This window comes from Copadichromis virginalis, linkage group LG18, assembly GCF_057382275.1.
Source record: "Copadichromis virginalis isolate Kocher_CV1m ecotype Utaka linkage group LG18, C_Virginalis_male_GT1.1, whole genome shotgun sequence".
Lineage (NCBI taxonomy): Eukaryota > Metazoa > Chordata > Actinopteri > Cichliformes > Cichlidae > Copadichromis > Copadichromis virginalis.
The window spans coordinates 34,527,349-34,551,934 of record NC_140635.1 but is presented as its reverse complement, the minus strand read 5'-3'; the positions used below and the strand labels follow the sequence as shown (position 1 = coordinate 34,551,934).

The window sequence follows — 24,586 nt, the reverse complement described above, 5'->3', positions numbered from 1 at the left end:
GTGGTTACACAGTGGAAAAGGACACCCTAGAAGTAAATACTGAAGTTAACTTTGAGTCATTACTCCAGATGTCTAGACTTAATAGACTCTGTTTATATTAGTGTTTTTCACACTTATCAGACTGGTCCCAATGACTGAATAACATCCCCTACCCAAATGAGAAGTGATTAGATCAGTGATTAGTCTAATGAATTGTCACTTGGCACTGCCATTATTTACTAAAGCACAGAGTGTCTTGGGTTGTAATTTGCCCAAATCCACTTAGTCCTCAGGCCTAAGGCAACAATTTGGGGCAACTTCTAATAGCATGAAATGCAGCATTGCCCATCTGTGCTGTTTAAAAGTTGAATGTCTAAAGCCATCTGAAACAGTTTCTATAGCATCAGACTAAGTCACTAGGCAATATTTTAGAGGGTGCAAAACCGACTACTCGATACAAAAAATACCAGTGTCTTACATGAATATGAAGGTCCAATACCTCAGCAGTGGGACTCGTACAATGCTCATGCTCTGTGTTGCCATTGTCCTGATAAGTGAGGCCTGTGTGCTTTTTGTGCTGCTATCAGCTCCTGGGAGAAATGTCGGCCTCGACTTTATCCAGTATGATTGATGGGGCCTCACCTTTGATTTAGATGGTTACTCAGGGGTAACATGTACAACATGCTCTCCTCATGCTCAATAGGAGGCAAGTGAAGAGCACAGGCCCTGGGCGTATACACCACTGTTAATGGAAAAGGTCAACTGTCAATACCTGCCAGGCTAAAGGAAATCGTTTACTGACTTTTCATGCTAGCTGAATAAAAAAAGAAATGAGTCAGGCGTCTTCATGATTTCAAGTCTGTTTATATTTTATAACATATAGATGGGGGTTATTTTCTAACACTGACTCTGTACTCAAGAGAGCCACTGTGTGCTCTAGAGTTAAAAACAACTCTTAGACCGGGTTCAGTAACGCCCGTGATCCCAGAAAAGAACACAAAAACAAGGAGAAGAAAGAGATATACTCTGTGCCCTTTTCAAATAATAATCCTGCTCAAAGGCTGCACGCTACATCCTCTCACAGAGTTCCTAAATATTGAACTCCCAACTTGTTATTGGCCCGTTAAGTGCTGCACATGGGGCTGCAATTTAAACTTTACATTACATGATTAAAACACTGACACTGGTCATGATTAATCTGCTGTGTTCATCGAATTTCACTCAAGGAAACGTACATTTAAAATGACTGCTTTATCACAGCAGTAGAATACCATTAGAGTTTGGTGTATTTGAGCTCATTACCCCCCATTAACTTATTACTTGTGCAATTGGAGTGTAATAAAATAACAGTTGTGTGGAGGGGTTCGAAAGAGCAGTGCAAGATATCAGCATGTTAGGATAAAAGATGTGAAGATAGACCAGAAAGACCTCATCATCTTCTAGTCGCTTAGCTAAATTACGGAAGTTCATGCTCTCCTCCTCAAGCTTTGAGTAATTACTCTTTTAAGAAGAATCACCTGGATGTGCTCTTCACTAACATCAGCTTTTCCAAGACTTTCCTCGTCGGCACTCTTAACATGTACATCCTGTAGCTCTGAATATAAATGCTTCTTTGCTGCTCTGTTAAATGTGCAATGAAAGAATTGAAATGTTTGACACTGTAAAGCCAGTTTTACATGTTCACTGATAATCTAAACTGCATCCAAAAAATAATAACAATAATACTGGAGCGGCAATGAGCTTTGTTGCACAGCTCCTGAACATTGCTAAATGGCTCATCTTACTTTAATTGCCATTTCATTGCACTCTCAGGTCACGGCACTGTGCTCAAACTTGTTTTACACTTGCAAGGTGTTACTTTCCATAATTGCTCAACATACAGCCAGAGCCACAATCTAGGCTTCACGCTTTATTTTCACTGAATTTCACTCTGCGATTTGTCACCTTTAAAAACACATACTGAACCTATACAGTACAAATCACCCTCAAATAGCCTGGAACTTGATCTGTCCTGTGGATAGCAAAGACTGCACTGGAGTAGACATGTATTCACTTATGTTCTACAGTGTCTTTTAACTTGACATGACCAAACCCTATTACCTTCTTGTTCGTGATCACGATTGATTAAAACGGTCAGTTTCTTTTTGCCAACATAAAAAGTATTTGACTGACAGAAGACAGAAAAATGAAAAAATCCACAGAACTATGTGAAAATCTAAAAAGGAAAACTATATAAGTTTGAACGGTCTGTTGGAGCCATTTCTAAACAACTGCACATTCCAGGATCATCAGTTCAAGTTATTTGGGTGTGTCACATCTTTGCCAAGGTCTGGAGTAGGGCTGGGCGATACGGCCTAAAATTCATATCGCGATATAATTTGAAGCACGTGCGGTAACGATATGTATCACGATATATTCTTTTCTTCTGTATAACGTATTTTCCACTATAAGGCACACTTAAAATCCTTTAATTTTCTCAAAAATCGAGAGTGTGCCTTATGTATGAATTCTGGTTGTGCTCACTGACCTCGAACCGATTTCGGCTGCAGAAATCTGTTAAAAATGTTTTAGTACAACTTTGGTAAGCTGCACTGCTTGATGGATTGTCAGAGCATTACGGCTGCCGTAGTGAGGAGCTTCGCGGAGTAATCTGGGTCCAAAACTCCGTCCGTTTCAGGTCCCAAAGTCAAACGAACACTGAGAGTTAAAAACGGTCTTTTATCTTTAATTACATCATCAGCGTTGCTGCTTTATCGGGTGTAACAATTAAGTTTTAGAAGTTAACAGGAAGTTAGCTTGCTAGTTTCCACCTAAACATTTCATACCATGTTCTGACTGAGAGATTTTTGAAACTAATTCAAACGTACAGCTCTGCTACCACTTCCAACATAAATGAAGACAGAAAACTAAACAGCAGTGGCGTTTGCAGGGTTACTGAAGTTGGATTACCTGGTATATAATGTTGTGCTACGTGATTGCTAGCGACACAGCTATGTTAGCATAACATTAGCACAGTGAAGCGGAGGATGAACACCAACTTTTTTTCCACTCGATAAAAGTTAACGTGAGGGATTCTGGTGGTCAGGGACAAATGCAATCGCATAGCAGGATGCTGTACACGGGCCAAACTTCAGTCAGGAGAACTGAGTTTATTTATCCACAATACGAGGTTAGTTATTAATATACTGCAACAACATGGGAATAGAGCAGCTGCGAGAGAATTCAACATTAATGAATCAATGTTACGGAAGTGGAGGAAGCGCAGTTTTTGGCTTTCCCCATATTTCAAAAGTGCTTCATCTCTTTGCTGTGACTGTCGCCTGGCATAATTTGCAGATGATAATGGTTGTAGCCGCTGCGATGCTTTCGACCAAAACAGGTGCAGCTTGATGACATCATCAACATGCGCTATCACAATAGAGCAATATAGTCAAAATCTCTATCGTTGGCCAAATTGATATAGTTTCTATCGTATATCGTTTATATCGCCCACCCCTAGTCTGGAGATAGACAAAAATTGTCATACCCAGATGAGAGGAAATTGGTTAGGATGTTCAGGAATTACCCCGGAACCCACAAGGCTGAAGTCTGCCATCAACTGGAAACTGCTGGAACACAGCATAGAGAGGGTGCCAACCAAGAAAAGAAGACCTTCGAGCTTGACTGAAATTAGCAAAGACAAACCAAATTCCTCCTGGATAAAAGTTTTATGGTCAGATGAGACAAAGTTGTCGAGCATGGTGGTAGTAGCATCATGCTCTGGGGTTGTTTTGCTGCTACTGGTACTTAAACATTGCACAGAGTGCAGTACTGGAGAGGGAGGACTACCTCCAGACTCTTCAACTTCATCGCAAATCAACAGCTAGACAGCTGGAACTTGGACACATTTGGGTATTGCAACAAACATAAATCATTAGAATGGATGAAGCAAGCTACCATTATGGAACGGCTTCACAAAGCCCCAACCTTTCCACACTGGGATAAGAACATTTTAAAACATGTCTAAACTACAATGGCATTCATGCCTATGACTACAGCTCTAATAAATTTGACTGTGTCAATGGTTAAATGATAAATAAGTGAATTTTAAGTGGTTTAACAAACAAAACATTCCTGTGAAAATGGTCGGGTACAAAGAATTGCCTGAAAATGGGTGAAAAATCAGTACTATTATATGTGGTGAAAACACCACTTTTAAAGCATCCCCACCTCTTTTAATGTCTCACAGGAGCAGCACAGAAATTGTCACAGCCCATCTCAGTTTTCATCACTATATTCTCTCAGCAGAAAAGAGGATTGGATTTAAGCTATCTATAGCACCTTTGCAATCTCCTGGCAGCCTATACACACTTTCACTCATTGTCATGTGTGCCACTGATAAGCCTGTATCTAACCTTACATATACACAATGGCTCCTTTACAAATTAATCACATAAAAAATATAATAAAATTGTTGAAGCCTGCGGCTGGTCCATATATCATTTTAAGAGTGGGGAGAGTGGAGGTTTGGGTGTGTGGGTGAACCTCAGAAATTATTCCAAGAAGAGCAGGCATGAGACACACTGGCCCAGCTTTTTGATTCATTTAAAGGTCTCAGAACTTACTCTGTATTGCCCAGGGGAGAGTTAGGCTGCTGAATAATGGATGCAAAACAAGGAAGACACTTTAAATGTGAGACTTCTTGTACTAATAATCAGAGTGATGCAGTGGCAGAGACTGTCTAAGAAAGCAAAAATTACACTGTTCTGTCTGCATTCTCCCTCGAGCCATTACAGATATAAGCATGTTTGAAAAAACATTTCTACATATGACAGGATGCATTTAATTTGTGTGACTGTGTGTGTGAATGGGTGAATGACTGAATGTAGTGTAAAGCGCTTTGGGGTCCTATGGACTAGAAAAGCGCTATACAAATGCAGGCCATTTACCATTTACCAATTGATTGTTGTATATCTGAAAGCTGACACGGTTTTCATAAAGAAATTTAGTTGTTTCTTGGAAGCTTATGCATTGTAAAACTTTATCTTGAAACTTGAAGCCAGGGCTATTTCTGTATGTGGGAAATTGCCCAGGGAAAAAGTTTACTGTCAACACCTCCATTGGAACAGGGACCACTTTATATTTAGCACTTTGATTTTAAAATACTCCCTGACAAAAAGGTTAGAACAGAAATTGAAGAAGTCATTTATAATAGGCAATGATTAAAATGATCTGATCTGAGAGAAATTAAAAACACCATCGTGTCTCCTATTAATAACATATGCTTGCAAGTACTGAGCAAATTTGAGGAATGAGATATAACTACATACATCAAATGCTTCTAATTTATTAATTTATCAGAATGTACTGCATAAATCTGTTTAACACACTACATTTAGTCCCATATTGTAAGATCAAAATATATACATATATACACATATACACATATATACATGTATATATGTGTATATATATATACAGGCAGTGAGAACTGATAAAGATCTCGCTAAACAGCAAAATGTTTTGCTGTTATTTTTTATCAGCAAAATATTCTCATTTGAATTTATAGGCAGAGCTTTCGGCTATCAGGCTCCACTCCTGTGTAGCCAGCTCTCACTTTGAGTTCATGAAACAGACACCATCTCTCCTTTTAAGATCAGGTTTAAAAGTTTCCTTTCAGCTTAAGATTGTAGTGAGGGCTCCTTCAGGTGACCCTGAACCAAGCCTTAGTTATGCTGCTACAACCTCAGGCTGTTGGGGAAGCATCTATACGCCACTGTTCCATCACATTAACTTGTGTCCACTTTCTCCTGTAGCTGTTTGTTATATCTCTATGCTCTTATTCCCATTAAGCCCAAAACCATGAGATGACTGCTGTTGTGAACTGGGACTAAGTAATTTGTATGGAGGGAGGAAATGTTTGAAATCAGTCAGCTTAGTATGAATTAACCAGGATGTTTATTTTTAGGTTTCTAATAAGATCATAATTGTATTCATATTTCAATTCAATTCAATATTATTTACACAGCGCCAAATCACAACAACAGTCACCTCAAGGCGCTTTATATTGTACGACAGACCGTACAACAATACACACAGAGAAAAACCCAACAATCACATGACCCCCTATGAGCAGCACTTTGGCGACAGTGGGAAGGAAAAACGCCTTTTTAACAGGAAGAAACCTCCAGCAGAACCAGGCTCAGGGAGGGGCGGGGCCATCTGCCACAATCCGTTGGGGTGAGAAACATATCTCAGAAACACGTTTAAGATTTCACAGTGAGCTCACTTATTTAACCAAAAGTTAAAAAAACAGTCCACTATTGTGTTTGCATTGTTTACTTTTTGAGTTTTGTGTGTTTTATTTATACACGTTCCCGTCAATCAGAACTTATTATCATGTTGCTTTTGCACTTATGATGTTGTTTCAAGAAAACAATCAGGTTCACTTTTATCACACTGCACTGTGCATTGCACTGTTCGGGGCGGCACCGCCAGCTCAGCAACTTGTGTAGACACAAGCAAGCAGGCAAAACAGGAGGATATAAAGATCTTCACCAATTTTCTAAAATAAGTAGAATAAAAAAAAACCCCAAAACAAAACACTGCGGATGAAGAATAATAATAAAAAAACCAAAAACAAATCAGACTACATCAGAAGTATTTCCAGGGGGCACTATGGCGGACGAGGACGGAGCACGCTGGTTTAGAATTGTGACTCATGATGTTGCTAAAGTTGGCTATTTATTAGTAGTTTTTTCTTTGTTTACAACAACTTTATGAGTCATAAACTGGTAATAAGAAGAATGTCCTCACAATGTCCATTACATCGTTTTTGTGTCATCAGGATGTTTTTCTTTTTTTTAATACTGTTTATGTGTTCTCAAAATAGTGAAGCTGTTTCATATAATAAGGTTAGTGTTAAACAAGGTTGTTATTATTAGTATTTTTTAAAATGAGCTTTAGTTTATCTGAAGTAGACGTACATATCATGAACACTAACTTGTTACACAGTGTACACAGAGGATTTATTAGCCTTCCCCTCAGCAATAATCATTAGCACTTTGTGCAAGAAGAGAAATTTAAGAAATACATTAGATGTGGGCTGTTTATCTATTTTAGATTGAATAAGTAAATAAGATTATTATTATATGAGACTTAAGTTAAAATGAACAATAACGGGCGACTAATGAACAAGGTCTGCATATAAATGTGATTTTAGAGGGTAACCATCTAAAACCTTTCTCTGCTGAAGGCAGCTATGGTGAGGTGGGCATTAGCTAAGACTGAGAGTGAAAGTTACAGATGCAACTTTTGCCTTTCTCTGTTTCTGGAGGCTCATTTTGCTTTTAGTTGTGAAATAAAACAAATTGATGGCCGGTTACAAATTTCACTCTGTTCAGAGGGAACACCAAATATACCAGACGATTAAGGCTGCGTCCACACTAGCCTGGATAGATTTACGTCTGAAAACGCTCCGCGTCCACACTACTCGTTTTCACAGAGTTGTGCGTCCACATTGAAACGGCTGAAAACGCTTACGTTCCAGTACTGCGCATGTGTGAAGCACAAGAAGATTCGGCTTGCTCATTTATGTCTGCCGCTTACTTACTTTCCGGCAAAATGTTGAGGAAAAGCACCGAGTTTTTTAAATGGACTAACAATGAGGTGGAGTTGATGCTGCGAGTAACACAAAAGTACAAAGTCGCAAAAGCCAGTGAGAATAAAAGAATTTGAAGAAAAGCCATCTGGAGCATCTACAGACTAATCTTTAATAGGACTGCCCTCCACTATCTTGGTTTAACTGGTCACATGACTGCATCATATGACTAAAATGTGTCATAATTTTGAAAAGGTCGGTTTTCACTGTCGGTGCTTCCGCGTCTTTAAATGTATTCATTTTCGACAGCGTTGTGCAAACGCTGCGTTTTCCTTGAGTGTGGACGGGAGGCCACAACGGAGAGAAACCAAGTGTACAAAGCCTAATGGATACAGCTACGACAAGCAGCTTCACATTGTGGCAAATTACTCCGTAACTAAACTAAATCAGACTTCAAAAGCCTCCAGTAAAGCCGTGCGTTTCAAATACAGTTTTTTTCTTACAAAAAGCCTAAATTTACTGTAAGTCAAAGAAAAAAAAACAAAAAGAAGACTAGACTTAAACAAAATGTTGTTGTAGGCATATTCTGAAAGATGATAACTAATGTAAAAATAACAATAAACTATATTTTGTTGTTTTTTAGAATGTAATTGTAAAATACAATGATTTTCATATCATTTCAACCTTCTAATTAATCTGAAAGCTTTTATAGTAAAGCCTGACATATCTCAAGAGCAGCAGCATTTTATGTAACAGGTCATAATTATAACTGTATTAATATCAGCTCTGTTCAGGACTTCCCGTCCAATGGAAGTCATGAAGAGAGCTGATCAATAAGTTCACTGCTAGTTAATATTTCCACTCAAAGCTGTGAGAAGAGCTGGCAGTTCGGCCTCGGCTCACCTGTCTCAGGGTCACACTGATGCTCGCAGGGATCCAGGAGGCGTCGTCCACACAGCTCGTTCACCCACGGCCCGCTGGCATTCTGCTGATAGTACAACAAAATCTGGGCCGGGTTGAGCCAGTCTGAAGCATCCAACTGGCTCCCCTGGAGCAAAATGAACCTTGACCCTGGGTAGGACAGAGGAAATGGAAGACACGGAAGAGAAGGGAACAGGAAAGAAATGTGAAATGGATAAGATGGTTGAAGAGGAGGACAAAGGTAATTGATGGGTAACGAAAAGATGGCAGGAATGGAGACGGGGGGAGGGCGAAAAAGCAGGGATGAATGAGAAGGAACGAAAAACAGAACAGGACACATAAAAAAGCCTGACTTTGAACAAAATCTTCAAAGCAAATTATCATATTTATCATGTTTTTTTTACCACTTATTTCTTTATATTTTCTATCATTTCTAAAACCATTTAACAACAACAGCAAAAAGACAAGGTTACAGCACATATTGGACCTTACAAGTGAAATATCTTCAGCTAAATATAATGACAGCAAGCACCACCTTTTAGTGAGGCAGTTTCTACGAGAGAAAAACAAATTAGGAAACCTTCAAATTTAATTTTTTGAAAAGAAAATGTGATTAAAAAATACCAGATTTAAAATGAAGTGGATCTGGAAAGAACATGAAAGCTTTATAAGACATTACTTGTTATTTTTAGTTTAAGAGCCATAGTGCAAACATGAAAGCTGCAAAATTAAAAAGCAAAACTTGTGAACACTCCGAAAGATTTAAACAGAGGAATATCCATAATCACACAAATAACATGTGTAAGGCATGATCAGCTGGATTTCCAAATGTACCTTGACGAGGTTGATGGTCTTGGCTGATTGAACCACATAACTATAACTGGGTGGGCAGTGAAAAACATTTGATTCTTGCTGTTTTTGTTGGTTTTTTTCTATTATTACTGTGGAGAAAATAGAAGCAGTGAGGGCAGAACTGGCATCTTGACCAAAACAACACATTCTGAAATGTTTAATTGTAAGAAAGATCTTTGCTACTTCAAATCGCATAAAGGTGACTGTTGCTGTGATTTCATGCCATAAAAAATTTATAGTTATTCATGACTCTATATTTGCTTACAAACTGTATAGAGTAAATGCTGATGCAATACAGCATTTACAGTGCATTATGTTATGTCAGTGAAAGCCAAATTGAAACAAAAAAGTCTACATTTTCTCCCAGAAAACAGTTTTTTGAACCAAGGTCTCAGGGTTTTTGTAAATCGATTGTTATAGCTGTCAAATTCATAACATTTAACATAATTCCGTGCTGTGCATCTCATCTCTTTCACTTACATTGTTCAGTGTTTGGCCCTTCTTTTATTTTAACAAAGTATGGCTGTCTGTGAAACAAATGTTCCCCGACCCTGAGAAGTCCTCCGCAGTGCTCCTCTTTCTTATTAGTGGTTGTTATGACACAAACAAAGCATCAGCTCAACGCTTTCTCTGTAATAATAAATGCATAATAATGATTATTGGCACGACTATGGGCCGACACGTAATTCTGAAAAGGTTAAAGATGAGAGAGTGCAGCTGTAAATGAGTTACAGTCGCGTTGTTTGTTTTCTATGTAAATTTCAAAGTTTGTGCATCTGATCAGTGGAAGTAAAACTGTTGAGCACTGGGCTAACATTCTGTTGCCATAATGCAGGATAATGAGGCGAGGACTGCCGTTGTTACTGCTGCTGTTTAATTTCAAACCTTTCTACTTATGCTTTAATTACCTCGTGGTTGAAAGCTGCAGCACACAACTTCCCTCTTAAAAGGTATAATCAATTAGTTCCATTGAATACACTTAAAGACTGAGGTCTCCGGGGGTTTACAGCTCAAATGCTGTAAACTAAAGGGAGCTCGTATGCAAAATGTTTTCTACTGAGTTTGTGACTGCCTGGGAAAACAAAAGCACTCTTCCATGTTCAAGGACACCTGACACAGCAGGTGTCTCTGGAACACTTGGTTCTGAGAGTTATCCGCTGTGTGATCTCCGTAAATTAGCAACAACGCTCACTGACCAAAGCACTGTCCATTTGCAAACACGGGATGCACTGGGCATTTGCTAACCCAAGCATATTTAATGACTTGTTGGCAGGCTCTGTGTGCCCTAGTTAGCGCCGTCCTCTTTGATGATTCCCTTAGAACTAGAGCACACACTGCAAATGGCTGGACTCATCCTGTTAGCTTAATTGTGGAGAGTCATAAAACTGCCTGGAAAAACTTTGAAGACACCAGCAGTGTTTCTGTTTTTATGACACTTTTTATGTTCTATTTGAGTTTTCTGGCAACTATGTATGCACTTTTGAAAGATGAAATGGATTTCTGTGTAAAACATAAATGCTTTATATATGGTCTAATATACAATGAAGAATTCATTTATCAAAATAAGAAACTGTAGCCATCTTAATTGAGACATTCATCACATCGTGATGTTTGACTCTCACAGGGAGCCACGTAGGCCTGAACGGACTCCGAGACCAGAATTATTAACGTGACCACCAGACTTAAGAGCAGAATGAATCGCCTGTGTGCAGCTCTTTGGTCACGTTTTAAATAGAGCAGTTATGTTGCGTTACTTTGTGCAAGTACATCACAAGTACAAAGAAAGATGGTGCTGGATTGCCATCCTCCAAAACCTTGGAACTTCTATATAAAAAAAAAAATATTATAGAGCTCATAAATACCAGGCGCATTAGCTCTGGTGCACTATGGTAGCATGTTTAAAGGCTAGCACACTTAACATTACATGAAAATTTCACTCATTTGTGCCTATGTGCACTTTCATTGCTAGAATGGCAGTAGACTCTTGGTCTACTACTTGGTACTTTGTGCTTAACTTTTTGGATGTTTGCCTTCAAATTTCCCGAGGTTGACTCAAATGCCCAGGATCTGATGGATAAACATCTATAATGGCAGCATAATGGCAGCAGAGGCATGACCGGTAACATGAATCCCCAGCCACTACTCGGATGGGACTCTAGGCCACAGCATCGCTCCTTGAGATAGCTTCAGATGTAATTGGGAAACCTCTCACAGGAGGCACAGATGGTAAAAGTAAATCTATTTCCAGCAAATACAATCTGAGATGATAAACGTCAGCCACCTTTCTATTCCCGACTCTCCGAGTTAGTGATAGGAAGAAAAAGTTGGCCCTGTTCTTTGTTATGTATCTTGAAAAGCAGTAGATATTGTTATCCCGCGTAACTACACAAACATCTTCAGATGATTACTTTCCCAGACGTGAAAGGCAAGGAGAAAGGTGTGACTCTATATTTTGGTACTTTTCTTTCAATATTTGAAGTCAGACACATGTGCAGCTGTTGGCATTAATAGCTTCTTTCCACAGCGGTGGAATCCAGATTTTCATCTGATTCACCGTGACATCAAATCAAGTCTGATGAGACTGTGGAGACATTTATGGAAACATCCTAAATCGATCCCAGTTTTGTAATTCAACAGGCGAATTCGCCATCTTTCATCTCTCCTTTCAAAGTTCCCTCCCTCGATGCCTCCCTGGAATTTTAATATCACTGGCAGGCCAGCGTGTACCACCGTAAAGCAGCAGCGTTTCAAATCAAATCAGACCTCTAGATGATAGATGAGCAAGCCTAGTCACAGTCTATAATATATCTGGACTGCCAGCTCACTTCAGTGACAGCTGAAAAATGCCAACGAGCCAGCAGGAGCCAACACTTGGCTCCCGTGGTGCTATTTTTTTTTTGCAGGTACTACATTGAAATTCATTAGCGAGGTGGTTCAACATATCAGAAAGTACCAGGGGAAGCGCGATGGAGGTTTGGCTGTGGGTGGTCATTGCGACCTAGCAACGATGCGCTCCGATGCTTTGAGGGCACATCTGTTGTGCGCTGCGACATGGGAAACCCAGGCAGAGGGTGGTCGACCTGGCATTTACCTTTGTCTTCGAGAGAGCAAAGCGAATCAGCAGCTCGACCACAAAGCACAGGCACTCGGTTAGCGAGATATAGTGAGCCGAACTCCCCGGAGAGTGACGAGGAAATGCAAGCTCAGCGCTCCCTGGGGATGTGCTTGGGAAAAGGCTGCATCCACAGTCCGTGGCTGGTGTAAGGCCTTACCATCAGCAATGAGGTGCTCCGGAACATGTAAGATTACCCGGACTGAGAGGCTGCAGGAGAGGTGAGAGGAGTAAACCAGGCCAATCACGCAGCTGATGACACTGATCAGAGTCAGGGTGGTCTTATTGATGGGGCTCCGAGGGGAACCTGCTGCTAGAAAGAAATGAGAGAGGGGGGGAGGAAGAAAAAGAAAGAGTAGAGAACTGTGAAGCAGATACCACACTTTTCCCCAAGAACCCCTCCATCAGTACATGCACACTATCACACAAACATGTACACACAATGGCTACACAGGGAGTCATTTTACAGTTATTTTACAAACAAGCAAACAAAGACAAAAAACCCCAACAACATGGGCCTAAACCCATAACAAGGTCGTTAGGATCCAAACCCTCAAGCCTCTGGGAAGTTGACACAAGGCACGGCTCAGTGGCACAGAAATACAGTTTACCTACGAAGGGTTTTAACATCCACGCTGGAATGTGTGGAGGGAAAAAAGAGAGAGGTTGTTCTTCAAACCTTCCCTCTTTCCTCCACTTTCCTTTGCCCCCCCTCCCCCGAAAGTGAGAACTCTCCCCTTATCTCGTTTGCTCCCCAGTGCAATGCAGAAAGTGTCAAAACTGACCCCACACCCACGCATACGTGCACATACACACAGAAAAATATCACAGTGACCTTGAATGTAGTCACGCAGGCTTTGTTTAAAGTGCCTCGTTTTTCACTAGCTGAATAACTCTAGATCCCATTGTCACTTTTAAATTACTCTGGCAGAACTTTTTCATTCAAAAAATGCCCAAGGCAATCCTTTAAACAAAAGCCAAAGTAGAAAGCTGACCTATCGCAAAATGTTTAAAGCTAGTTTATTTAATCGAGTAACTTACCCAGAAACTGGATGCAGGGCAGAATTTCACCCCTTTGACTTCCCTTTCAGTTATTTTTCAGATTTTACAAAACCTCTCTTCAGCGCACATTTCTGCCTTCTATATGAAAGAGGGGAATGTCTCATTCTTCACATCCTTCTCTCAAAATTTTCTATACATGAAAAACAACTTTTGTCGTGCCACATGAGTCATCCTCTGCATCTAAACAACATAGTTCTATTCTTAAAGCTCAGTCTAATTAAAGGTGTTGGCTACACTTCTGGAGGCTTTGCTGTGTTTGTGACACCTGTGCACATGACGGGGGAATAATTGGCTTGGAGGCATCGTAACAGCTTGTAACGCCTTCCGACAGCAGCTATTATTTTGAGACCAGTGTCACATTTTTTTTACTTGAAAAAAGAAATCTTCTCTGTCTCTTTTCCACACCCCATTACTGTACATCAAAGTTGCAAGGACATGGCATGCTGACATATAAAGCATGCTGCACCACTTCACTATGACAGCATTTGCAGAGGATCCTGCTTAGAAATAATATTTGTGTGGAATATTATTTCAAAATAAGATGTTCTTTGGGTTGTAGATGCAACTAATGCCAAAATATTCTGTACTGAGGACCTCTGATCTCATCATCTTGCTTGATTTCCGTCAACAAGATTATATTCGGATGCACTGAGATCAGTTTCACATGCTCACAACCACTCTACACACACCTATGTATATACACAGCATGTGCTTCCCTTGGGAGTCAAACTGATGAGCACATACAACACCAGAGCCATCCGCTATATGCACTGTAAAGGTGACTTGTCATGCGTCGTGGCGATGGTAATACCATCAGACGGCGACATTAACTGTCTGTAGGTGTATGAGTCCTCCTTACCCCCTGAGCCCCACGCGCTGTTGGCATTACCATTTCTCATACCTCGACTCCGGCGGCGACTGCGGTTTGGGTCGGTGTAAAAGGCCAGCTGAGGCTCGCTGTCTGCCTCCGTCCCAGAGTCCCCGTCTGGGTTCAAGAATGTTGAACCCGCTGTTGGATTCACACAAAAAATACAAAAGAGTTCTGGACCAGTGGTGGGGAATTTGTCCTCAAGTTAGCTTCACAGAGATGGCAGGAAAAAGCCAAAACTCACGATCAACCCACTGCTGGACGTCTTCTTCTTCTATCATCTACTGATGTGTCGGCTCATTTGTAATAAAAATCAAGCTGCAACTTTGAGCACTGTGTTTTCCAGTTTCTCTTTAAAATACTGTGTTTAGTTTTTATTTTTTTCCCCAACTGACACATTTTGAATTAGCCACATCCATGAAACAGCACATTAAAAAGAGTGCATGCTGGCTTAACTGGACTCGATCTGAATAAAATACTGATGTCACCTGTGTTAAACAATCAGAAGTGCATGTTTGAGTTTGAGACTACTGACTATTGTTTTAGCCTCTACTTTCATTTTTACTGTTGTGCAGTTTGATATTATTGGTGCTTGTCAGATATTAAGATTTGAAAAGTACACAGACGTATCAGGTGAGTTTCTAAAATTTCTAAAATCAGGTAAATCTAACTCCAGATGAACAACAACACACATCACTATTTATTTAACACGAATTAAGCCAAAATGTAGAAGCAGCATATGTGCAAATTTAAGGGTAACTAGCTGCAAATCAAATGAACTAGATGAACTGATCAGTGAGCATGAGCACCTCCATAAATGCAACATGACAGTTTTGGCCAGTTTGCAGGTATCTTAGAGAAGCAACTGTTCCAGCCATAAATCTGGAAAATCTGGTTGTGAGGCCATTTCTAAACAATTTGAAGTCATTCTACTGTGGAAAACATAATGTGGTCATTATGTACCTTATTGGTGTATCCATGATGCACAAGGCTGGTTGTGTTCATGTTTTTTCCAAGGAAACATGAGGAATACATAAAAACATTTCAGCGCTTTGCCTTTTTGTGTGATTCTAAGATAGCACTGCACTACAATTAAGACCCTTGGAGATGTTTTAGAGAGAACTATATGAGGAGGAACCAGTCACTTGGAAGCAATAACAGCAAACTAAAATGCTTTTAGTAGAAACCATTGAATTTGTATCACACTGTTATAATGCTAAACTTTGGTTAGCTTGACAAGATCAAATTAAGACCACTGATCAACTAGAAGCAAAAAAATTCTTTCTGCTGTTTTTTTTGCTAAGGACTGCGATTTAGTGGGTCCTCCTAAGCACTACTGTCCATGGGTTTTATGGTGTGTACTTAGTATAATGTAAAATGCCAGGACCGCTCTGCATCAAAAGAGAAAAAAACTGGATGCACAAGCTTATGATTTTCTTTTTCTGACTTTGACTTTACAAAAACACAAAGCACATTTCCTCCATCAGATACAAAGATGTACTACAAACCCTTTACAGCACCCTGTTTTACTGTCTATATACACTCAATATATACTCATTTAATAAAAGTGAAGATGGCAACACTTGTAAATATCTAAAGGTGAGCTATTGTGCTCACTTCGAGCATCATGATTTTACTCTTGTATTCTTCAGTAGCTGGGAATGATTCACAAATCAATAATCCTTAGTTATTTTATCCTGGGACTTTGGTTGGTCGTTGGCTGAAACAAGCTGCTTTACTTCTTCTCCCTGTACGGGCATAATCGCTTCAGGCTAACTTTATACTCGCTGTCCTGGTAAAGAAATGGTTTACCAGTAAATTAGCGGGTCTCCAGTGCTTACAAGGTGAGCTGTGTGACTTGACCGTATGAAGGGTATCACATTTCTAACATCATACGCAGCCAAAAGAAGGAGAAAATGTGTGAAACAAACATCTCACTTAAAGCAGGATGTGAAAATAAATGTGTCTAAAGATAATGTAAAAAAGCCACATAAATAAGATATTACATGTTGACTCAAGGCTCAAAGCCTGAGGGCTGAACTGTGTGACACTGTTTCCAAGCTCATTCATTTCAAAGTATACATGAAGCAACAATGAGGCAGCAAGTAATATAAAAAACATAAACACTAAAGAAATACATGAAAACACACAACATATACTTTAGCTAGACAATCTCAACATGACTCCTGTTTTTCTGTGCTACATATTTTTCCTACACTGGAGGGAAAAACACAATCCATAAGACTTTGTCTCTACAAAGAGGAAGAGTGCAAAGTAAATGTTAAATAAAAAGAAGAATGTTCAGCTTTATCTGGGAGGATAATCCTTCTCATAACATCCAGTCATTAGACTGTTATTAAAGCTAATGCTCTTAAGTATGAGGGTTGATTATACAGTAGGTGCAACACTTAAAAATAAACAAACTCTTCTCGCACAACAATATACCCACAGTGCATTTCAGCTGAGTGTTTTAGCTGAGGCATTAGCTATATTTAGGGGGCATGTATTGAAGCTTGTCTTACAAGTGTTAGCGGATTGCGAATCAAAAAGTGAGGGGGAAAATCCATCAAAGCAGCAAAGATTTGCTGCCTCAGCGGGACGTGTGAGAATCGAAATAGAATTCATGCTAACGTTGCTCTGTGACAAGAGCTTTAAAAATCCCCAACCAAGAGGCGGTGTTTGATTAAACTGGAGACGATCCCTCAGAAACAATGGGCCAATGAAAACACAGTTGGCAGCGATGTCAATGTGGCAAACGCAGAAGGACTTTTTCATGACAGCGGCTTCATCAGCTTTTCATATTGTTGGGTTTTTTTGAACAATGCACGCAAGATATGAATGTGCAGCGTAAATATTATTGGCAGCCATGACTATCTGACAGCACAGATGTTGGCGTTTCTTACTTCAGCCTTTTTAGATGACACCATTGTTTCTGCAGTGTTTTCCACGACTGATTTAATAATGAGGAATATTCACTGCACACTTTCCCCCCAGATATGTCTGCTGGCTGGAAACAGAGTCCTCTGGAACATTATTCAGTGTGCGCAACTAAAACTCTGTGAAGACAAATTAAATCTCTATGCCCTAAAGTAGGAAGAAGGAGGTGGGAAAAAACATCAAGCACACAGGCATGCTTGAATTACAAGTTTCACCAAAAAATATTAATAAAATTGAAATTTAAAATAACAAAACCAGTCTACTGTGTTTTTATCATGCATGTTTTTTTGGTTGCAACATCCTCCCAGACAGTCTTGGCAACAATGTTTGCACTACAGCAGGGGGATTAATTTAACTACATAACAAGAATCCTCCATAATTCATATTAAGAGCATCACTGCTGCTTTATTCGTGTGGATATGTACATGTACTCATTTAAATGAATTATCTTATAGGCTGCTGCAAAGTTGATGAATGCCTCAACATGGATGGAACACATCAGAGCTTCAGCACTGTCACCATGGGTGGACTTTAACTGTTACTGGCCAGTTTGAGCAGCATATTTTTAGATGTAAGAGCAAATTTACATTTAAATTAATATTAAAGACAACACAAAGGAAGTTGAAGATTTGAGTAAATGTATGTGCTTAAGCCAAAGTCACATAGAGGCCTTTTGCTGAGGACTGATGTCAACGTGACTGGATGAGAATAAACGTGGAGATTGACAGCAGCAAAAATTAAACAAAGAAGATCACCTTACTGTTACAGCAGAACAAAGGCTAATCATATTTGACAGTAGTGACTGCTATCGCTAGGTCAATATTGAACCATTCATTTATATATCCAGCAGAATACCAGTCACCTGACTTTGCAGTGCATGCGGGAAACTTTACATTGCTGAGAAGACAAAAAACCTTGCCTACACAATTCCCAGTCTATTAAATAAAATAAAAATGTAATAGCACTTGTGTTTTCTTAATTCTCAGTTTGGTTCCTTTTCATATTTTGCTGTTCTCTTCCCCCTGTCTCTAGTGTTTCATGTTTCCCTCCATGTGTTTGCTTCTTCCATATATTTGTCTCTTTTTTGTACTCGTTTTTGTCTTTTCTCACCTTTATTACTGTCTGCTCTACCTTATTTGTATTCACCTGTTCATGTTAGCTTGCTCTGTTATGTCTGTATTTCTTTCTTTGTGCTCTTTATCCCATGTGTCATTTCGTTGTGCCATGGATAATCCCTCATTTGTTTTTACTTTCTGCTGTGCTTTGCTTTGTTTAGTATGTGTGTGTGTGTGTGTGTGTGTTGACTTTTGATTTGGTGAAATCATATTGTTCAGTAAAGCTTGCTCTTAGTTTTGCATAACTGTCTTGACAGTAAATAATAGCAGCGATAGTACAGTCTTCCTCTTTGTAGAGAGACAGTGCAGTAGCATTTTGACAGCTTATGCAGTAGCAGACAGCAGTGCCATAGTGTAGTGGTTAACACGTTTGCCAGAATACATTTGGAGAATGCAAAAAGCCCAAGCAAAGACCAGGAGGAAATAAAACTCTGTGGAAGGATTCAACCCAGTATCACAGCAACTTGTGTAATAGTGTGTATTAGACAGACACGCATGCTTAAGTAAGTAGTGCAGTAAGCTACAGCACCAGCAGAGGGAGATATTTAAACATTGCTAACACATTTACATGAAACTACATATCAGCCACCGAGCTTTATTGTGGCATAGACGGAGCATGGATTGTACTTGGTCACTAGCGACTTGTTGGCTTTTAATTTCTTCACTCCTCCTGCTGCTACTGCGGATCTACGTGCTGTGGCAATGAAAGAAAGACTCTTTGCAACCAGTTACAGTTGCCAGTTGCCTTATGTTGTTTTGTTTTGTTGCTCCCGGTAGAGTACTGAGAAAAAGTGTTTCAGAAAAAGCCATTTCTTTATATTTTGCTAGAAAAATGGGAAATAGGCAGAGTGAGTGACTGAGCACGGTTGTACAACTCTAACAAGCTTGACTATATAATAAGAATCATTAATCCATGACTGACAGTGTTCCATTGTGTGGCTTTCTAGCCGGGTATGCTTTATCCCTAGACTCCAGTTTCAGTGTGTTTGGCATCACTGTCATCCTGATAAATGAAACCATTGCCACAAACTTTTCAGATGGTATTTCATGATGGAGAAATACTTTTCTGTTTTCATAATTCCATCAGTTTGGACAGGCTAAAATGCACGACAGCACCTCCACTGTATTTTACAGATTGATACTTACGGTTGTAAATCTGTATTGACCTGCTCCGTGCACATTGATGACTTGAACCACAAATTTGGATTTATCACTCAACAGGACCAGCTGACACTGATTTCCAGTGTGTAATTTGGTGTTCCCTAGACTTTTTTTCAGTCGCTTAAGAATGGCTTCTTGACAGCCATTGTGACCACTTCCGAAGAAGCTTCAGTGACTTGTATGTGGGTCAACTGAAGGGCCAGATACATCTCTCAGGTCCTGTGTCAGGTCTTTGCTGTATTTTCAGATACTGGTCATCTGCTGTATATTGTCTTTAGGCCTGGCACCTCTTTTTCTGTTTAATTGTCCAGTTTCCTAATTTTGTTGGTGGAAAAAAATACTATTTTCTTCCCGTCAAACTGTATTACCTTCGGCATTTTTCAAGATTCAGCTGACGAAAGGGGAAAACATCATTTGTTTTTGTGACACGCCACTAGCAACAAAGACACAATTCAAAATAGTTTCTGTGCTGAATTGTCTGTTATGCATAGACACAAGTGGTTTATCTTGAGTTAGGTGCCTTTTTAATGCCTGAATGATTCATGGATGCACTTATTTTGCAAAGACTAAAGTAAGTCTGAAAATGGAATCGAAATGAACAACAGCAAATATACAATGAAGCCTAGGCAAACATGAGAAGTGGTCCCACATCCCAGACTGTGGGGTAATGAGGGTCACAAGGACCAGATGTGTATTTCAAATTCTGTCAAAAAGTAGATACAGCGCCTTGCCACATTCTGAATGTCTAAAGTTAGGAAATGTGACTTTAATTTGGGAGAGGGATAGTGTAAGTTACAGTCTAAGTCAGACAACAGTCTAAGATGAAGGAATTAACTGAGCTGAAGAACAGTGAGGCAAAAATGTCAGGGAAACCATAACGGATCCTTAAAATTAGCAAGTATTGAGGAACTGTCACATCCAGGCAGAATCAATGACAGAAACTCAGAAAGATCATTTAGGAAAAGGGAACAGTTTGATAGAATAGACTTTAATCCCCGAAGGCATTAAGAAATACATTTATGTAGTGATTTTTTTGCTGTTTCTGGGTTACAGTGATTGTGTCTATTATTGCTGTTTGTAGAATGTTCCATATTCTTTCAGTACGATTTTAGTGAATTTATGTAATGTATTAATTATTTGATTAACTGGGATTTAATGCATAATTTAATTAAGAAATATTAAAATATAAAGAGGGGAAAAAGTGTCCCAAGACACTGCTAAATAGCCCACAGTGTCAAGACTCCCAAAACACTTACTGTCTACATATGTAAACATTAGAACTAGCTAGGTATAATTTTCAGCCCATTCAATAGGGAACAGCTTCTAACTTGGGCACACACAACAGATTTTATATTTATAAGGTTTTTATAAAGTGAGCAAACTCCCGTCACATCAACCGTACTAGACCATAATTTACAGTATTACAAAAAGGTTTGAATTTTCAGGTTTACAAAAACTACAAATGGAGCCTTTGAGTTATTCTCTGAACACCTGAATAGTGCACAGCTGTCAAGGACTGCTTCAGGTTTCAGAGAGAAAAGAACATAAAAGAAGTGCTGGCTAGAATGTAATAGTTCTACACTAGAGATAACTTAAAGTAGTTCAAAGTGCAACAGCATGTCTCTCTGTGAAGACAATCCAAGGCAGTTAGGAGAAAATGTACCTTACAGCGTTTGCTAGGAGTTCATGCTGACTGACCAATGGCATAGAGCTAGAATTGTTTAAAGGAAAAGGATCAGAGGGCTGCAGGAAAAACATGTGACATAAAATCATGGCCCAATGAAACTTGCTGAATGTAAAGAATGAGATTTCCATACTGGATTGTTTTGGGCCCAGGTTAACTATGACCAGCACCCTTTTAGCCTATGGTCAATGGTCAACAGGGTGGAAACTGTGCAACTGTTGGCTGGAGACAATGAAAAAAAAGGGGGAAAGGCGTGTTAAATGGTAAAAATGGTAAATGGCCTGTATTTATATAGCGCTTTACTAGTCCCTAAGGACCCCAAAGCGCTTTACATATCCAGTCATCCACCCATTCACACACACATTCACACACTGGTGATGGCAGCTACATTGTAGCCACAGCCACCCTGGGGCGCACTGACAGAGGCGAGGCTGCCGGACACTGGCGCCACCGGGCCCTCTGACCACCACCAGTAGGCAACGGGTGAAGTGTCTTGCCCAAGGACACAACGACCGAGACTGTCCAAGCCGGGGCTCGAACCGGCAACCTTCCGATTACAAGGCGAACTCCCAACTCTTGAGCCACGATCGCCACGTGTTAGGAGTAAGCGAAAGAGAAGGAAAGGCAGGAGTTGGTGATGAGAGTAAGGACGTGTATATGTAGAGACTACAGCTGATAAAGGGAAAAAGCTAGCTGTGTGCAGAAGACTGGGTGGAACACAAACAAGATCAGAAGCACTGGAGGTGGATTCAAACCATATATATGTATATGTATATGTAAAACCATATATATATGTGATATACACAGGAAGAGAATTTTAGTACAATACTATTCACATAGGAAGACTATGTGAATAGTATTGTACAGGTGAAGAGCTTCAGACAGGATCATGAGTTTAAAGCTGGAAGTCGAAAAGGGTGATGTTGAGTGTTGTCTGTGCATGTGTCCCACAGTTTGGATGCCAGTTAGAAGAGAAAGAAGAATGGATGAAGAGGTAAAGAGTGACATCAGGGAGAGGAGAGCAGTGATTGGATCAGACTTCAATGGACATGTAGCAGAAGGAAACAGAAGTCATAAGGAGATCTTGGATAGGTAAGATGTTAAGCAGAGAAGGACAGAATCTGAAAGAGACAGAAGACTGCAAGGTGGCATCAGGGGAGAATGTAGCTAAGCAATATCAGGTGTCCAAGGTAGGAGCAAGGATTAAATGGTGGAAGCTGAAGATGGAAGAACTTTACATAGAGTTCAGGGAGGAGTTGAGGAAGATCTTGGGTGGTAGGAAAGAGTTAGCAGCTAACTGGGAAAGTATAGCTGAGAAGCTAAGGGAACTGCCAAGAGCCTGTTTGGTTCCTCTAGACAGAGGAAAGAGGACAAAGACACTTGTTGGTGGAACGAGGAAGTACAGGAAAGAATTCAAAGGAAGAGGTTGGCAAAAATAAAGTAGGATAGTCAAGGAGATGAAGACAATAGACAGGTATACATCAAAGAGAGAGGTGGCAGCGGTAAAGGAAAAGACCCTAAGTGAGTTGTATGTGAGGCTGGACACAAGAAAGGAGAAAAGAACTTATATCAGTCTGCCAAGAAAATTGACTGCGTGGGAAATAAAGTTAAGGTGGTTAAGGATAAAGATGGAAATATACTAACAAGTGAAGATAGTTCTTTTAGAAGATGGAAGGAGTACTTTGAGTAGCTGATGAATGTGGAAAATGAGACAGACAATGGATGGAGGAAAGTTAGTGAATTAGAATGTGCAGAGGAATAGTAAGGTTGAAGTGAGGGCAGCTACATGACAAAGATGGGGGAGTGGAAAGGCGACTCGTCATAATGACCTATCTCTTGAGATGTCTAAAAGAGTGGGCGGTGGATTTTTTTAACCAGATTGTTTAACCTAATGTTGCAGAGTGAGAGGAGGCCTGAGGAACGGAGACGACGTTCACTGATGTTCAAGAATAAAGGTGCTGTGCAGAGCTGTTTTGTAGTCTAGTCAAAATGTTTGTGAAGGTTCTCAGTTATCCAGGTCATCGTAGTCTAAGGAGCTTGGAAAGAAAAGCGTCTGGACTTCTTAGGTTGCTTGAAGACGTTTCACCTCTCATCCGAGAAGCTTCTTCAATTCTAGGGTAAATGGACCGCAGATGGACTCAGCGGACTCTTTCGAGGATGCCAATGTTCACATTTTGGACAGAGAGGACAGATGGTTTGAAAGAGGAGTGAAATAAGCCATTTATGTCCACTGTGAGCGACCATCTTTGAACAGAGGCGGTGGCTTACGACACCAACTGTCTGCCATCTATAATCCAGTTTTGAGTTCCCTTCCTAGACGGCTTAACGCCCACTCACATCCTGGGCCATCTGACCTCCGGAAATCACATGACAGGGTGGGGCCAGGTTTCACAGTGAGCTCACCCGAAACCCTGGCTGATTGTGACCCACACCCGCTTTCACACCTTGGCTTTTGTGATTAGGTAGAGGATCATCAGGGGGTCCTTTTGTCCCTCTTTGGGGGGAAACACCCATGGGGTTTAAATCTGGGACTCTCCACCATTTTACCCTAGAACTGAAGAAGATTCTCGGATGAGAGGTGAAACGTCTTCAAGCAATCTAAGAAGTCCAGACGCTTTTCTTTCTAAGATCCTTAGACTAATCTAGTCAAAGTCTGGCCTGTAATCCAGGATACACTGACCTTAAACAGGCAATTCATGCTTGAAAACTTTCTAATGTGGCTGAAGTAAAACAATTCTGGAAAGAAGAGTGAGCAAAAATTCCTCTGCCATGATGTGAAAGACTTATTGGCAGTTAGAACTTCTTGGAAAGAAGAATTGCTTGATTACAGTTCTTGGTGCACAACAGTTCTTAGCTTTAGGGGACAAAAATGAAAAAAGGGGGTAAATGTTTTTTCACAGCACTGTACATTTGTTAAAAAGATGCGGCTTAAAATGTAACAGTGTGACTCGCAGTGGAGAAAAAAAGCAACTCCTGAAGAAGACTCATCCTTGCACAGCAGGCAACTTTATATCTTAAAACTGAGCTGAAGGTGTAGTGCTTAACACTGCTACAAACACAAGTTAGACTGCTTTAAATGTTCACTGCAGGATGTTCACCCACAACCCAGCATGCACAGCAGAGACAAGTACCTCTTATAAACCAAAATGATATCCAGTGCTAGAATCGGGCAGCTGAGAGAATAATGGCACAAGAATGACAATCTGCCCTGACAGAGGAAGTGGACAAAAACAAGCATATCCAGACGATAATAATATCACTGCAACTGGAACAAGAGTGCTCATCTCAAGAATAGCTGCTATGAAAATAACTATTT

At 40.1% G+C, this 24,586-nt stretch overlaps 1 protein-coding gene across 8 annotated transcripts in view; it reads right to left on the bottom strand.

Moving 5' to 3' along the window:
- The window catches only part of astn1 (astrotactin 1), a 500,282-nt gene that overhangs the window by 292,082 nt on the left and 183,614 nt on the right, over positions 1 to 24,586 (bottom strand). For 2 of the 8 annotated variants that reach the window (XM_085439848.1, XM_085439851.1), the window contains exons 6-8: positions 14,365 to 14,514; positions 12,604 to 12,756; positions 8,462 to 8,629 (exon numbers count right to left, since the gene is read on the bottom strand). In XM_085439848.1, coding sequence (XP_085295974.1) covers positions 8,462 to 8,629; positions 12,604 to 12,756; positions 14,365 to 14,514 — 471 coding nt within the window. The remainder of the gene's footprint in view (positions 1 to 8,461; positions 8,630 to 12,603; positions 12,757 to 14,364; positions 14,515 to 24,586) is intronic. The other 6 variants (XM_085439850.1, XM_085439852.1, XM_085439854.1 and 3 more) reach the window with 4 other exon arrangements.